General features: G+C 31.1%; 2 protein-coding genes across 5 annotated transcripts; both read right to left on the reverse strand.

The window, feature by feature from the left end:
• Positions 1-1,134: 1,134 nt before the first annotated feature.
• Positions 1,135-3,688, reverse strand: LOC139898099 (F-box/FBD/LRR-repeat protein At1g13570-like). Its single transcript, XM_071880811.1, has 4 exons — positions 3,563-3,688; positions 1,943-2,762; positions 1,681-1,848; positions 1,135-1,594 (listed from the first exon to the last, which is right to left on the reverse strand). The coding sequence occupies exons 1-4, from the start codon at positions 3,622-3,624 to the stop codon at positions 1,316-1,318; spliced, it is 1,329 nt and encodes a 442-aa protein (XP_071736912.1). The 5' UTR covers positions 3,625-3,688; the 3' UTR covers positions 1,135-1,315.
• Positions 3,689-4,610: 922 nt separating this feature from the next.
• Positions 4,611-10,327, reverse strand: LOC139898100 (uncharacterized). Of its 4 annotated transcripts, XR_011776877.1 has the most exons (9): positions 10,310-10,327; positions 10,073-10,137; positions 9,696-9,737; positions 8,750-8,900; positions 8,578-8,605; positions 8,217-8,301; positions 7,488-7,993; positions 7,351-7,386; positions 4,611-4,803 (listed from the first exon to the last, which is right to left on the reverse strand). XR_011776877.1 is itself a non-coding variant. In XM_071880812.1 (7 exons), the coding sequence occupies exons 3-7, from the start codon at positions 9,723-9,725 to the stop codon at positions 7,949-7,951; spliced, it is 339 nt and encodes a 112-aa protein (XP_071736913.1). In that variant the 5' UTR covers positions 9,726-9,737; positions 10,073-10,137; positions 10,310-10,327; the 3' UTR covers positions 7,029-7,948. The 4 variants fall into 4 exon arrangements, 1 of the variants encoding a protein (XP_071736913.1); XR_011776875.1 differs by lacking the exon at positions 4,611-4,803 and having other exon boundaries at positions 7,029-7,595; positions 7,724-7,993; XR_011776876.1 differs by lacking the exon at positions 4,611-4,803 and having other exon boundaries at positions 7,029-7,386.
• Between the last annotated feature and the right edge of the window lie 4,187 nt (positions 10,328-14,514).

Here is a 14,514-nt window from a genome sequence, read left to right on the forward strand (position 1 = left end):
TGAATGAATTTTGGAAAATCGCCGTTTGATGCGTGATTTCTAGGTTTTTGGTGCGGGTGAGTTTTAAAACTGAATTGGGTGCCTTATCAATAAAGGAATACGCACCATGCGTGTTCCTGGCTAGTTAGTGTGTGATGCGATTCCACGTGCTTGACTTGTTTTAGTGCTCGGTGACCACGTATCATGCACCAAGTTACACACATCATGCGTGGTCGGGGAACATTATTACAATTTCGAATTTTTTAGGGGATATTATTAAACAATTTCGGATATGGGGCATTTTGACCAATTTTCTCTAAAAACATGGTATATGTGCATTGTTTTGATTAATATGTCTCAAAAACACTTAGAGGCGAATACCAAAATATAAAATCCAATCTAACACATTGTTTCCTTTTCAGAAGACAACAATTTATAAAAAATAAAAAATAAATAAGAACGGGTACATGACAATTACAAAATACAACTTGCATAGTATGAAGCCATCCAAACCCCATGAACAACAAGCAATGGGTCACTTAAGCCATGCAGTGTACACTCTACTGATATTCCCACACAGAAACCATAACACACAAGATGAAAAAGTTGCATCACAGGCCACAATAATGACACGATTACACAATTGCAGCCTAGAATTTGTTAGCCAAACCTACCGGTTGAATTCTTGAGTGGCATGTTCTCAACAATATCATCCCATTTCACTTCAATCAAGTTCAATATTTTATCACTATGTGGCCACTGGAATGATTATTATTTTACCTTATAAATTAAAAGTCATGTATGAGAAACATTGAAACAATTAAGGTAAAACAAAATTACCTTAAAAGTTATGTGGCCACCTTAAAAATCAACGTTTCGCCTATATATAACTTTTAAGGGATCAAATCAATAACCATCAAACAACCAGGAATGATTATATTTATATGGACATACATCGTAAAAATTAACAATAGAAGAAAAACACTAAATATCTAAATTACTAACACGCATATAATATAAATATAAATATAAACTCAGTATAAACGACAAATTTAATCCTTCAAACAATGATCATTCAGGTCCAACACAAATGGTCCAGTACATCCAAAACAACACAACTAAAAACCATCTCAAATAGATACAAAACCAGGTGGTTTTACCGGGTTTACTGCTGATATGAAGCTTAGTCGAGCAAAAACAAACCACTAAACATGTATTGCCCGGATAATGAAAGTACATCTATGAACTTAAGTGATCAGAACTTTCATATTAACTCAGATTTATCTAAAAAGCCAGCCAGTAAGTAGAACAAAACAAGATAAGGAGGATACCATGATTAAGACATATCAAGATCTACTTTAGCTATGGTGGAAGCTCGTTCGAACATCAACAATTCTTTAGCAACCATAAACTTCTCTTCGTGACCATCAAAGTGTCGGTATCGAGCAGGACGAATAGTAATCTTTTTAAGCAGAGGGGTACACGCAAGTAACTTCTTGATAAAAAACAATTCATACTTTGAACCTTCAAAGTACTCCAACACCACATTCAGTAGCTGCAGCTGCCCCATTGAAGTACATAATTCAAGTGACCGATCTTCATAATCGCTTGAACCCTACAAAAAATTGTACAGTTTTCATCATACAGCTGTCAAGTTTAATGATGCGATTTATGATACATATATATGCATCCTTCACCTACATAGATCGTAAGGGTCTGCAAATTTGGTAATCCCCAAATTATTTCATAAACAAATGGTGACATAACGCTGCAGTCAAAATCAAAATAGCGTAACGTAAGACTCTTGATACGGGAAAAGGAGTCACACAACAACTTTCCAGAAATTACTTCTTCTACGTCAACGCCACCCTGTAAAAAGAGAAAAATGGTCATATAAAACTATTGTAGTTAGTCATACATTTCACAATGTAATGTTAACTATAAACAACCAACTTGGGCTTACCTCAAAATACGCTAAACTCAAAAAAAGCTCTTCAAGGTTTGGAAGAAAAGGTCCACCATGAACGATTAAGGAATTTGTAATCTCCATACTATCAATCGCATACAATGGCAAAGATACAACCTTGAGATTTTTAAGTTTTAAAATATCAACTAGATTCACTTTTGGAACAGGTTCTTCGTCATCACATATTTTTAATATCTCAAGTAAGGGGCTCATAGTGATAACATCACAAAATCCACTAGCAAATGTTACCTGAGATACATCGAGACTCAAAAGATTTTGAAAACCACGAAAACTAGGGGGGGCTGCAGGAAAGTGGCAGTTAGAAAGCTTCAAATGAGTCAAGTTACGACAGGAGAAAATAGAGGTGGGCAACTCGACCGTTTCTTTATTGTTATTCTCAAGGGTGAATTCCATAATTCCTTTTCTCGACAAAAACATAACCCAATCATAAAAATCCTTGACATCCAGTACCTTACCATACGGTATAGTGAGGACAAATTTTGTTATGGGACCCATAAGATGAGGGAAAAGTCCACTTATATTTTTCTCATCATACCAATTATCATCTCCTACATTATCTTGTTTTTCTTGTCGTTCTCCCAAATACTGAACGAAATCCTTATCAAAAACGAGCTGGGTGAGCGTAGTCCACTTAAGCCTCCAGTTTCTCGCCAAGATACTAGTCCTTATAGCATCTTGAATGGGCAAACGATTCATAATGTTTGTTATCACAATATTTGGCATACTGCTAATTATATCATCATCTTTTGTTGACAAGTTGGAATCATCACGAGTCCCTTGAATCAGTTCCATGAATCTGACATTAACATTTAACACAAAGATATGTTATCAATTATAACTATTGAAACTTTTCACTAAGGCCATCCATCTAATATCAATATAACTTCTATATGTAGATAACAAATGTAATAAAGTTGCATACCATTTAGTTAACATGAACCGGAAAGTTATATTACTATACTCCGTATGTATTATTCAATTATATACATATATACATATACTTATCAATCATTCAAGAACATCACTTCAAGTTTTAACCTTCCAATTTGAGTTACCGTTTCTATAAAACTGAGAACGTGCAATAGCACCGTACTTATACATCCGTGAGCTTCTGTGTTACTAAAAAAAAAAAGTCACAAATCCACGGGTTTTAGTATAGCGGTTTCCATTTTACGGAAGGGGGCTTTTAAGTGTATTCTGTCATGTATACTAATTTCAACCAAGAACATACAGTAACAGAGAGAACTGACTTAAGTCGAATTCAATACAAATGACAGAATCAATAATTTGGGCGGCCTATAAAAAAATGTTGACAAATAACTGGTCTTAAACCCTAAATATACCAATTTTAATGCTTGATGACATACAGTGTTAACATATGAATATGAACCCACACAAATATTAAAAAAAAAAAAAAAAAAAAAAAAAAAAAAAATATTTGAAAATTTCAAAAACCCTAGGTTTTAAAATTGACGTAATAATTGAAATAATTTAGTATCTAAAATATTACAGTACTTATGAAGCTAAAAACCAAGGAACTAATCTCTAAATTTATCATGATACATATATAAAAATAATATTCAAGGAAACCCTAACCTTGATTTTCTGTTAGAAATATCAACTTGAGCTTCTGTTGGTGCGCAAATGGTACTCATCATATTCTGCAATAAATGTAGTTACAGTGGTGTTTAGTTGAAGTGTTTCGGAATGAGGATATGATTCACAACCATGGCCATTTGCATAAATACTTGCTCTTATTCAGTTTTGTGTGTAATTGAATGATATCAGGGTTTGTAATTTTAAGGAAGATATGAGAAAATAGAAAACAACCAATAAACCACTTGCAGTAGCACTGTAGCATGGGAGGATTTTGGGAGGAAGAGGAAGGGCAAAGGTACTAAAACAAGAAAAAATGACTTGTATGATCTTTTAATATTTAAACCAGTGAAATTGAACTGTGAAATTATGGGTTTGTTTAAACGAAACAATTTAATGACATATTTTTTTAGATATTAAATGTAAATGTTAAAGTCATTTATTTTAATGACCCGTTTGACTAAGAAACTTGTCGTTGTTTTTATAAATATATGAAGACATGTATTTTCGCATAGATATGTGACGTAATTAATTTCGTAAATATAATCAATATTTGAATATTAATAATATAATAATTATAATTATAATTATTATATTAAAAGTAAATAATAATAATAATAATAATGGTCGCTCAGTATTTATATTTTTGATAATAATTATTATTATTAGTAATAATAAATACTTTTTAAATTTTTTTAGAAAATTTAAAATTACAATTTAGGAGAGATTAATATTTCCTTTTATAAAAGATTTCATATTATTTTTTTAAATAAATTAATATATAATTATGACATCATCATTATGAAAATTAAAGGGTTTTATCTTAATGATGACATCATCATTTTAGAGCTTTATATAATTACTAGTGCAAAGACACGTGGAATCACGGGATTTTTAAGAAATTTTTGTTAATGATGCGTTATATAATCAACGTACAGATAAACTAGCGAAATTCATCAAGTTATATGAGATAGAAAACAACATTGTTTAATCAAATACTTGACAAAACGACAATTAAAAATAGAAATCCAAAAGCATAGTCTTTAAGTTACAAAATATTAACAAACAAAATGAAAAGCATGTTAATAATTCATTACTTTCAAAAATCATCAAATCCTCTTTGTAGTAGGAAGCTCATTACTTGTCAAGTTCACCGATTTGAAACTTATACGAAGTTTTCAGAAACATACAAATGTGTGCATGTGGGAGGCTCCTTTTTTAATATTTCATAGTGTAAACAACTGCAATGAAAATGTACAAATTAATTAAAATTGACAATTTAAAAAGTTTGACAAATAGTAAATAGATATTAAATATTTAAATATTTAAAATTATATAAGTATGAAAAGAAGTATTGTTAGTACAAGTATTGTTAGTACAAGTATGAAAAGAAGTATTGTTAGATATTAAATATTTAAATATTTAAAATTATATAACATATTTTTCTTTAAATATTTTATGAGGCTATTTAGCTTCACTTTAACTACTCTAATATCTAAGCACAAGTATGTTAAAAAAAACCACTTGAGTTTACTGACTACACTAACCACTTTAATATCTAAGCATAAGTATAGCTTTAATGACTAATTTGCAACAAATCATATATATAAGACCCATTTGTTAACTATATGAATACAACCTAAGTGACTAAGTTACAACGAATGATATGCCTCCAAATCAATATATCATGACATATACATAAGTTTTTGTTCATGTTTGACAAAAATGTATCAAATTGCACCCAATTTACCATATTTCAAAGCCAGACCTAAACCCTAAACCATAAACTAAATCAAGTATTCACACATCTACAATACTTTATTTAAAAAAAGGAACACATGTAAAATACTACTTGCCATAGACCATGAGTTAACTCAAATCAAGAATACCCAAGTAAGAAACATGACCATAGACTTGTACATAATTTAATATATCAAAGTCAAAGTTACACCTCCTAAATGCAAACCAATGAGCACATTTTTTGCATAGCATCACTATACTGTGTTTAGTCAAAATTCCAAATATCAAAAAGAACCGAAACAAACTACGGAGTACTAAACATTATAAACTCATGATAACAAACCGAAAGAGTTATTATAAACCACCACTCATCCTTGATCTAAAATGATATTATTACTATTTTTTATTTTTTGTATATGGCATCTTCATGAAGTACCTTTTATAGACTCCCATGTATTTAAACAACCTATACCAATTTTTGCTTGACCCACCCATTTGGTCACCCCTATATATGAAAAAAAAAAAAAATAACGAAGATGATAAAAGGGTCAACGGGGTAAGAGCAGTTATTTTCTATCTTCAAATTATATACATTGTCCTTGTTCAAATCAATACGTAGTAACCAAATCAAATTATATATATTCAGGGCCGGCCCAATATGGGTGCAAGATGTTCAATTGCACAGGGCTCAATATTTTTAGGGGCCCAAAATATTAACAAAACCACCTATAATAGCTAAGCTCAACATTTCTTTACCAATAACTAATATTGCACAGGGCCCAATATTTTTAGGAGCCCAAAATATTAACAAAACCACCTATAATAGCTAAGCTCAACATTTCTTTACCAATAACTAATAACGCCCAACATTTCTTTACCAATATGGTAAAATAACTGTGCAATGTTCAATTGCACAGGGCCCACATTTCTTTACCAATAACTAATAACGCCCAACATTTCTTTACCAATAACTAATAACTGTGCAAAGATGTTCAATTGCACAGTGCCCAAAATATTAACAACTAATAACGCCCAACATTTCTTTACCAATATGGTAAAAATAACTAATAACTGTGCAAAGATGTTCAATTGCACAGTGCCCAAAATATTAATAACGCCCAACATTTCTTTACCAATATGGTAAAATAACTGTGCAAGATGTTCAATTGCACAGGCCCAAAATATTAACAAAACCACCTATAATAAGTGAGCCCAACCTTTCTTTACAAATAACTAATAACTCAATTGCTCGGCCCAAGCGAAGCAAGACATTTTTAATTTAATCAAATTACAGTGCTGGGCTTGCGCATTTATAGAATCTTTTCTCCACTTGACCCACCGATGTGGGATGACTTCAACATTATGATGTACATTGAATGACTTCAACTTTTATTATACTTTTTCATTATAATCCGTACATTGAATGACTTCAACTTTAATCTCAATCTATGAGACAACATTGTTCTTACGGAAAATATTTATAGAGCAATAATGTACTACATTAGCAGTATCGTTTTCACTTTCTAAGACATGTAGCTGTACAACTTTATATAATTAATAAATTTGTTGCTTTTAATTTTTTTTAAAGTGTGTATATGTCTATATGCTGTACGTTAAATCAAGCCCCCATGTAACATTAATCCCCCATGTTGTAGTTGATGATGATAATAGTAAAAGATTTTGTTTTTATAAAAAAAAAGTTGTGCCCTTTTTTTATGTTTATTGACATGAGTCACATGACGTTAGATGTCGTTTTTTAAATAACTTATATTATTCATTTGCCGCTTTGGTAATTTTCATTGATCAGAATTCAGAGGGGCCTTTTTTTTTCGCCTCGCTCGGGGCACTAGAAAACTCAGGACCGGCCCTGTATATATTGAATATGTAACAAAGCAAACTTATCAAAAGAGAAATGAAGATAGAAAATTCAACATCACATGACACTATAAAATTAAAATTCAAGACCCCTCATATGCATACTTTAAAAATAAAACATAGCTACTTACATTGAACTGAGATGTTAATCATCAATTAAAAGTTTTTCGTACCTGGGGAGACACAACTCTAAGAAATGCAATTGCATACTTGTTTGAAGTAATATTCACCGGTTCCATGTAAAAAGACATCGCAAATTTTACAAAGCATATTTGTAAAATCTAAATGGGTGAAAGGTACTACTACTTACGTTATTGTGTCTAATCACCATGAGGATGGAAGAGCAACTTCTTTAAAAGAACTCACTAAGCAGCTTCATGGAGACTATTTCACCATCACCGTGTACCAACATTATGAGCTACATAAAACATCAAAAATTATATACATAACACATAGTGACAAGTAGCAAAACCTTACCAACCCAACTCGCTTAACCCGATCATTTAGTCACCTTTAGTTATCACCAAGAATGTACAGTATACTTACCAGAACCACGCGATGTCATCACAATATGATACAATATGTCATCGTGACCAGTTCGATGCAGCAAGTGCACGAGTTTGCATCCAACAAAGTTGTAATATAACCATAATCGCTTTCTTCGCCCATGGGTTTTACATATGTCTTCAAAATATTGTGTATCATAAAGCAGTCCACTAAGAAAAAGTATGCACATAGAACAAATATAGAATATGCTCACACAAACCAAGTTCAGCATTCACAACTTCTTAAGACAGGTAAAGTTCTCGACATTGTCTGGAACCAAAATTATACAAAAACCAAGTGAAAACTATGTAACGTTGGCTATAAATAAATAAATAATAACTGTTTAATAACAAACAAATATTCCAAGTCGTAAGAAACAATTCATATACTTATAGGGTGAACTTGATCAACTATCTAAAATAAGAGGTTAGATCAAATCCTATTATGATGAGCATAATCAAATTTCAAACAAAAAGCAAATGATGTAACTAACCTCAGGCTTGTTCATGCCACCATCATCATTCGTGTAGGTTGTGGGATATGATATATAAAACTTATCTCCGCTTGGGTGCCCAAACCTGTAAAATTCAAACAAATTCATTGAGGCATTTCATCGAACATTTAGTGGGCAGCACAAATCATTCATATACAAACTGGATTATGATTCAAACCTATGAATCCATTTGTTGTAAAGATAATGCAATAAAACTCCATCGTTAAACAAACACGAAATTAACAAAAGAATTCTCTGTATCTTTTATCTTTTGCCAATTAAAACTAAAACACTAAATAACTATCAACTACTGAATATAAATTTGAAGAAAAAATGGGAAAAAGCATGAAATAGTACTAACCTTTCAGCAAGATGGTAATTTACCCAGTACATGTGAAATATGTCATATAAAGAAGGAACCGATAAAAATCTAAATATGAAGAAAATATAACCAATTAAAACTTCAACATGTTGTTTATCAAATACTCCCTTCTTAATTAAATTGTGTTAACATAATCAAATAAGTCAGACCAACCTAAACTTGAATGACCATGTATCCACACAATCCTTGTCGTTAAAATGTATCATGATACTCTGGTTGTTTGAGAGCTTAGGTAGATGAGTCCCCGCTGGGATGTGTTTAGTTGTTTGCAGCTTCTTGAAGAACAGAAACATCAACCGCCCCTGATCATCAATCGATGAAAAAAGACGAATTACAATCCGACCAAACGCAAACCAAAGCTCGAAAGCAGAAAACGATCTCTAACGACTAAACAAAGAGTCTCAGCAAACTAAAACCGAGCTTTCAGCAACCTAAACACAATCATTCACACTTATAATCATGCAAAAGGTGCATACATTTATAAGCATAAATAAATATACAATCGATAAGATACATAAATGCAAATATGTTTCTACAATTAGAAGCACTTTTTTATGACTTCATCTATTTTTCCATGTATATTATTTAATTGGAATTATTTTTTACACTCGTATACATGTACACAACTTGACAAACGCTTAACAGTTTTTAAACGGTTCAAGGTAAGAGCACACGTCTGAGTAACGACAACTACTATTAAACATATGTAATGAAGTTTCAGATTATTTACTAAATTGAACGGGTGACATGGGTTAGACAACAGTTTCAGTTCTAAAACAGTTCATGATGCTAGCTAACTAAGTTCCCCAAACCAAAAACAAAATGAACCCACTTTCTATGACCCATTGGTAGCTGCAAACTAAAAAATAGCTCCAACAGCACGCACAAAAGTACACGGGTAACAGTGCAAAATCAAATCCAACTAACACCACCCTACCAATACACAAGAATCATTACATGACAACATTTTAATTCAGGCTACACATTACAAAGCAGTCATTTTTGTTAAAGCCACACGAATATCACTATATTACAAAGCAGCCATTTTTGTTAAAGCCACACAATTTAAAGGATAAATAAGTAGAAGTGTAACATACCTTGTTTTCAAGAACCATAGTCAAAGGCATCCGTCAAAGCATCTACAGCCAAACCTCAAACCAAAAATTACTCGCTAAACTTACTCCAAACGTTTAACATTAAAATGCAACAACCAAGGATCTCACAAACCATTTGTGATATATAATAAACAACGAATACATCTGATGTAACCATTCACACATGTAACTCTGAGAAATGGGTCTGCAAGACCTTCAAGTCTTTTTAACTAACATGGCCATGTTTTTTAGGTAATCTAAACAATGAAAATAATAAAAAGTGTGAAGAAACCAATCAACATATTCATGCAATCTATAACGGAAAAAAAATATCAACCATGAATAAATGGATGTGAATGAATGAAACACATGATAGCTACCTTCATCTTGCAAACTATAAGATGATTCTTTTGACCAAATTTAGCTAAAAGGAACACATTAAAACCTGCAATGTCAAAAAAATCACAAAATTAGCCCTTTTTTCAATTGGACATTTCATCAAACACTTAGTGTGCCTCAAGCAGTGTTAATTAAAGAAACAGAACTTGTCTCAACTTGTTCATATTATAAGAATGCACAGTGTTAATCAAAAAAACCGAACATGTCGTAATTCATACCTCATGATGAACACTGATTCAAAAGTAATGAAGCAAGTCATTTAATAAACATCAATTATTCAAAAACTTTCTATTTGAATCTGAAACGAAAACAAACGATTTATATTAAATCTGAAACAATTAATCGAACTTGAAGAAATAATAATGAATATGGCTTCTTCTTAACAAATAATAATGAATTCATAGGTTTCAAAGTCTCAATCTTCAAACCTGCAACGATTGTTGACTGATAGCATCGATTATTGACTGATAGCAACGATTATTGACTGCTACCTATTGGGTGATTGTTTTAAGGCTTTGTTGAAGATGACATTGATGCAGATGAAAAACAAAGGAAAAGCAGGTGAAGAACTCTAACAGATGATGATAGTTAATGAAGAATATGATGATGAAGATGAAGATTTTTAAATTTGAATTGAAGATGGGAAGATGAGAAGTGTTTGCAGAGAAATTTAAGAAGGCGTGAATGATTTTTGTCAGAGTATGTGGTGTGTTTTCTTGGACTGCAAAAAGGTATTAGTCACGCGTATTTTTTTCTCCTATTTTTTTACTGATTTTGAATTTGAATTAGTTAATAATTAATACTGTAATATTTTATAACATTTATTTTAATTGTAAAGTAATTATATTTTATAAGATTTAACTAATTAAAAAATTAGAGAAGGATGATGTCATGCAAGTGGGCTGATATAGTGCCAAGTGTCCTTGAATTTTTTTTAAGGTATAATTTTAATTATAAAGTGATGTCACTTAAATGGCATTTTACTAGTATGTAGTAGATAATATGACTATATAGATTATACTACGGAGTAAGTTTTTTTTTCCCGCTAAAATAGCAAATACTATAAATAAAGATTGATTTATGATGAATAAAGATACAAGAAGATAACAGAGACTCAAAACTAGAAAACAAAAATATAACCGATATCTACGACCGAGCCAAACCAAACAACCAACCATACAAACATCAAACTAAACTAATGACACAAAATAACACACAATGTAAACGTACGATATATATAGCCATTTTAAATTATTATCTATATATATATATATTACGTTCTCCGTCTCATATCTATTGTCACCAGACAAAAAATATACAGTTTAAGAAATATCATTAGTACAAGAGAAAATTGGCCCGTTGGTCCATGTGGTTTACATGAAATGGGGTGATTGGTTTCTGAACTTTATTTTCGAGGTGGTTGGTCCTTGTGGTTTACAAAATGAGGATGGGTGGTCCCTGTTAGTAACAGCCGTTAAAAAATTCGTTAAGTCATGTCATGTGCAACACACGTGAGGGGTATTTCTGTCTTTTTGCCCATTTTCTTTACCAGTTCATCTTTCCCCAACCTTCTAGAAATAAATTGGCGTGATTTATACATATTAAAGTATATGTTTTTGTTCAAACCCAAAATAGGAAGGATGTTACGGAAGAAGAAGCTTATACCCAAAACATAAAATTGATACCACACACATACCTTCAACCCAACATTTAACTCGTATAATTCATACCCGTCTTCATTGACGAAAATTCTGTCATCATCACCGTCGAAATGGTTCGTCTTCTCAAACTAAAATCAAAATTCTATCTCAACCATAATTGATTTTAAAAAATCACCTCAGCAACCAATATGCATATCGTTCAGATCTACTATATTTATAACCCAATGCATCTCGGGTTACAAACAACAAAAATATTTTTCTTTTAAATTATAAACAAACGCCTTATGCATCTCAGATTACTATATATACAATTTAAAATTACATATTCAGAACCCATCCATTCAGTTTTTAAATCTTATTTCAAGAATCCCAAATCTTTTTCAACAAGCTTTGAATCAAAATTTCTCAATAAGTCAACCCAAATCTCGATACATCAAAATTAAATTAAAACAAAGTATGTTAGGTCTATCGCCGTCGCCACCGTCGGATTTTCAGTCCAGTGTCCTCTGTTGAGCAAGCTTCGGATATATCTCTGACTTATGGAGAGTTTATTCTGCCGGCGTCTCAGCTACAAATTCTGGTATGTTGAGCTCTGGTGTTGAAACGATGGTTCATACTTCATATAAGTGTTTTCCTAAGGTTTGTTGATGATAAAACCCATCGAAGAGTTCCAAAAAAAACCCATAGATCGAAGAGTTCTGGAATTAATTTTTTATTTTTATTTTGACACAGATTTAGGATAGGATTTTGGAAGTGGGTGTGGGGTAGATTGAAAAGAAAGGTTAGATGGTGACGAAAATTTTAGATGTGAAACCGATGTATGTAAAATGAAAATTGAATGAATGGAATACTAGGAGCTTAAAATAAATGGTTGTATCATGATTTTGTTTGTTTTGGAACCTGGGTATAGGGTCTCCACTTAGTTAACAGACATTTTTAACGGCTGTTACTGACAAGGACTATTTACACTGGCTATGTAAACCACAAGGACCACGAACCTCGAAAATGAACATCAGGGACCATTTACCCCATTTCATGTAAACCACAGGGACCATTTATCCAATTTTCTCTTAGTACAATGTATTTTTTTTTACTTTTCAGTTTTACCCCTTACGTTTTACCTATGTTTTTGTTTTATATGCATACTTTAAGGGTATAAAAGAACTTTACCTCTTTATTATATATATATATATATATATATATATATATATATATATAGAAGAAATGAATAGGAAACTTTATGTGTTTCACACCTCCACCACAAAGGTTTACCTTTTTACAAATTGGCCACACTTTTTACCACCCTTATCTTTATAGTTTTAACAAACTTACCACACACTTCTCACTTTTTATCATTTAACCACAAAACCTCTCATCCACTATCAATCCACCACATATTTTTTTACTATATACTAATTCCTCAAGTTCTACTACTACTACAAATTATATTATATTAAATTATATTATATATATATATATATATATATATATATATATATATATATATATATATATATATATATATATATATATATAAAAGATATAGAAGAAATGAATAGGAAACTTTATGTGTTTCACACCTCCACCACAAAGGTTTACCTTTTTACAAATTGACCACACTTTTTACCACCCTTATCTTTATAGTTTTAACAAACTTACCACACACTTCTCACTTTTTATCATTTCACCACAAAACCTCTCATCCACTATCAATCCACCACATTTTTTTTACTATCTACTAACTCATTATTATTATTATTATTATTATTATTACTATTACTATTACTATTATTATTATTATTATTATTATTATTATTATTATTATTACTACTACAAATCACTCAAATAATTTTTCACTTTATTATTATCTAACTTTTCCTCCTTACATATATATATATATATATATATATATATATATATATATATATATATATATATATATATATATATATATATATATATATATATATATTAAAAGGACCCGTTCATATACATTATAAACGATTCACAATAGTTGATTACATCGCGAGGTACTTGACCTCTATATGATACATTTTACAAACATTGTATTCTTTTTTAAAAAGACAAACTTTCATTACATTGACAGTTGACGGTATGCCTACTATTTCATAATATATCCATCTATAATTGACTTAATAATAATCTTGATGAACTCAACGACTCGAATGCAACGTCTTTCAAAATATGCCGTGAATGACTCCAAATAATATTCTTAAAATGAGCTAATGCACAGAGGAAGATTTCTTTAATACCTGAGAATAAACATGCTTTAAAGTGTCAACCAAAAGGTTGATGAGTTCATAGGTTTATCATAAAAATCATTTTTATCATTTTAATAGACCACAAGATTTTCATTTCCAATTCTCATAAATATACGTCCCATGCATAGAGACAAAAATCATTCATATGGATTGAACACCTGGTAATCGACCTTAACAAGATGCATATAGAATATCTCCATCATTCCGGGACTCCCTTCGAACATGATAAATTCGAAGTACTAAAGCAGTTCAAATTCTCTGACTGGGGCTTGTTAGTGCCCATAGATCTATCTTTAGGATTTGCGTCAATTAGGGTGTATGTTCCCTAATTACTAGATTACCAGACTAAAAGGGGCATATTCAATTCGATAATTCAACCATAGAATGCAGTTTCGATTACTTGTGTCTATTTCGTAAAGCAGTTATAAAAGCAGCGCATGTATTCTCAGTCCCAAAAATATATATTGCAAAAGCATTTAA

The sequence above is a fragment of the Rutidosis leptorrhynchoides genome, chromosome 3 (assembly GCF_046630445.1).
Source record: "Rutidosis leptorrhynchoides isolate AG116_Rl617_1_P2 chromosome 3, CSIRO_AGI_Rlap_v1, whole genome shotgun sequence".
In the NCBI taxonomy this organism is placed as follows: Eukaryota; Viridiplantae; Streptophyta; class Magnoliopsida; order Asterales; family Asteraceae; genus Rutidosis; species Rutidosis leptorrhynchoides.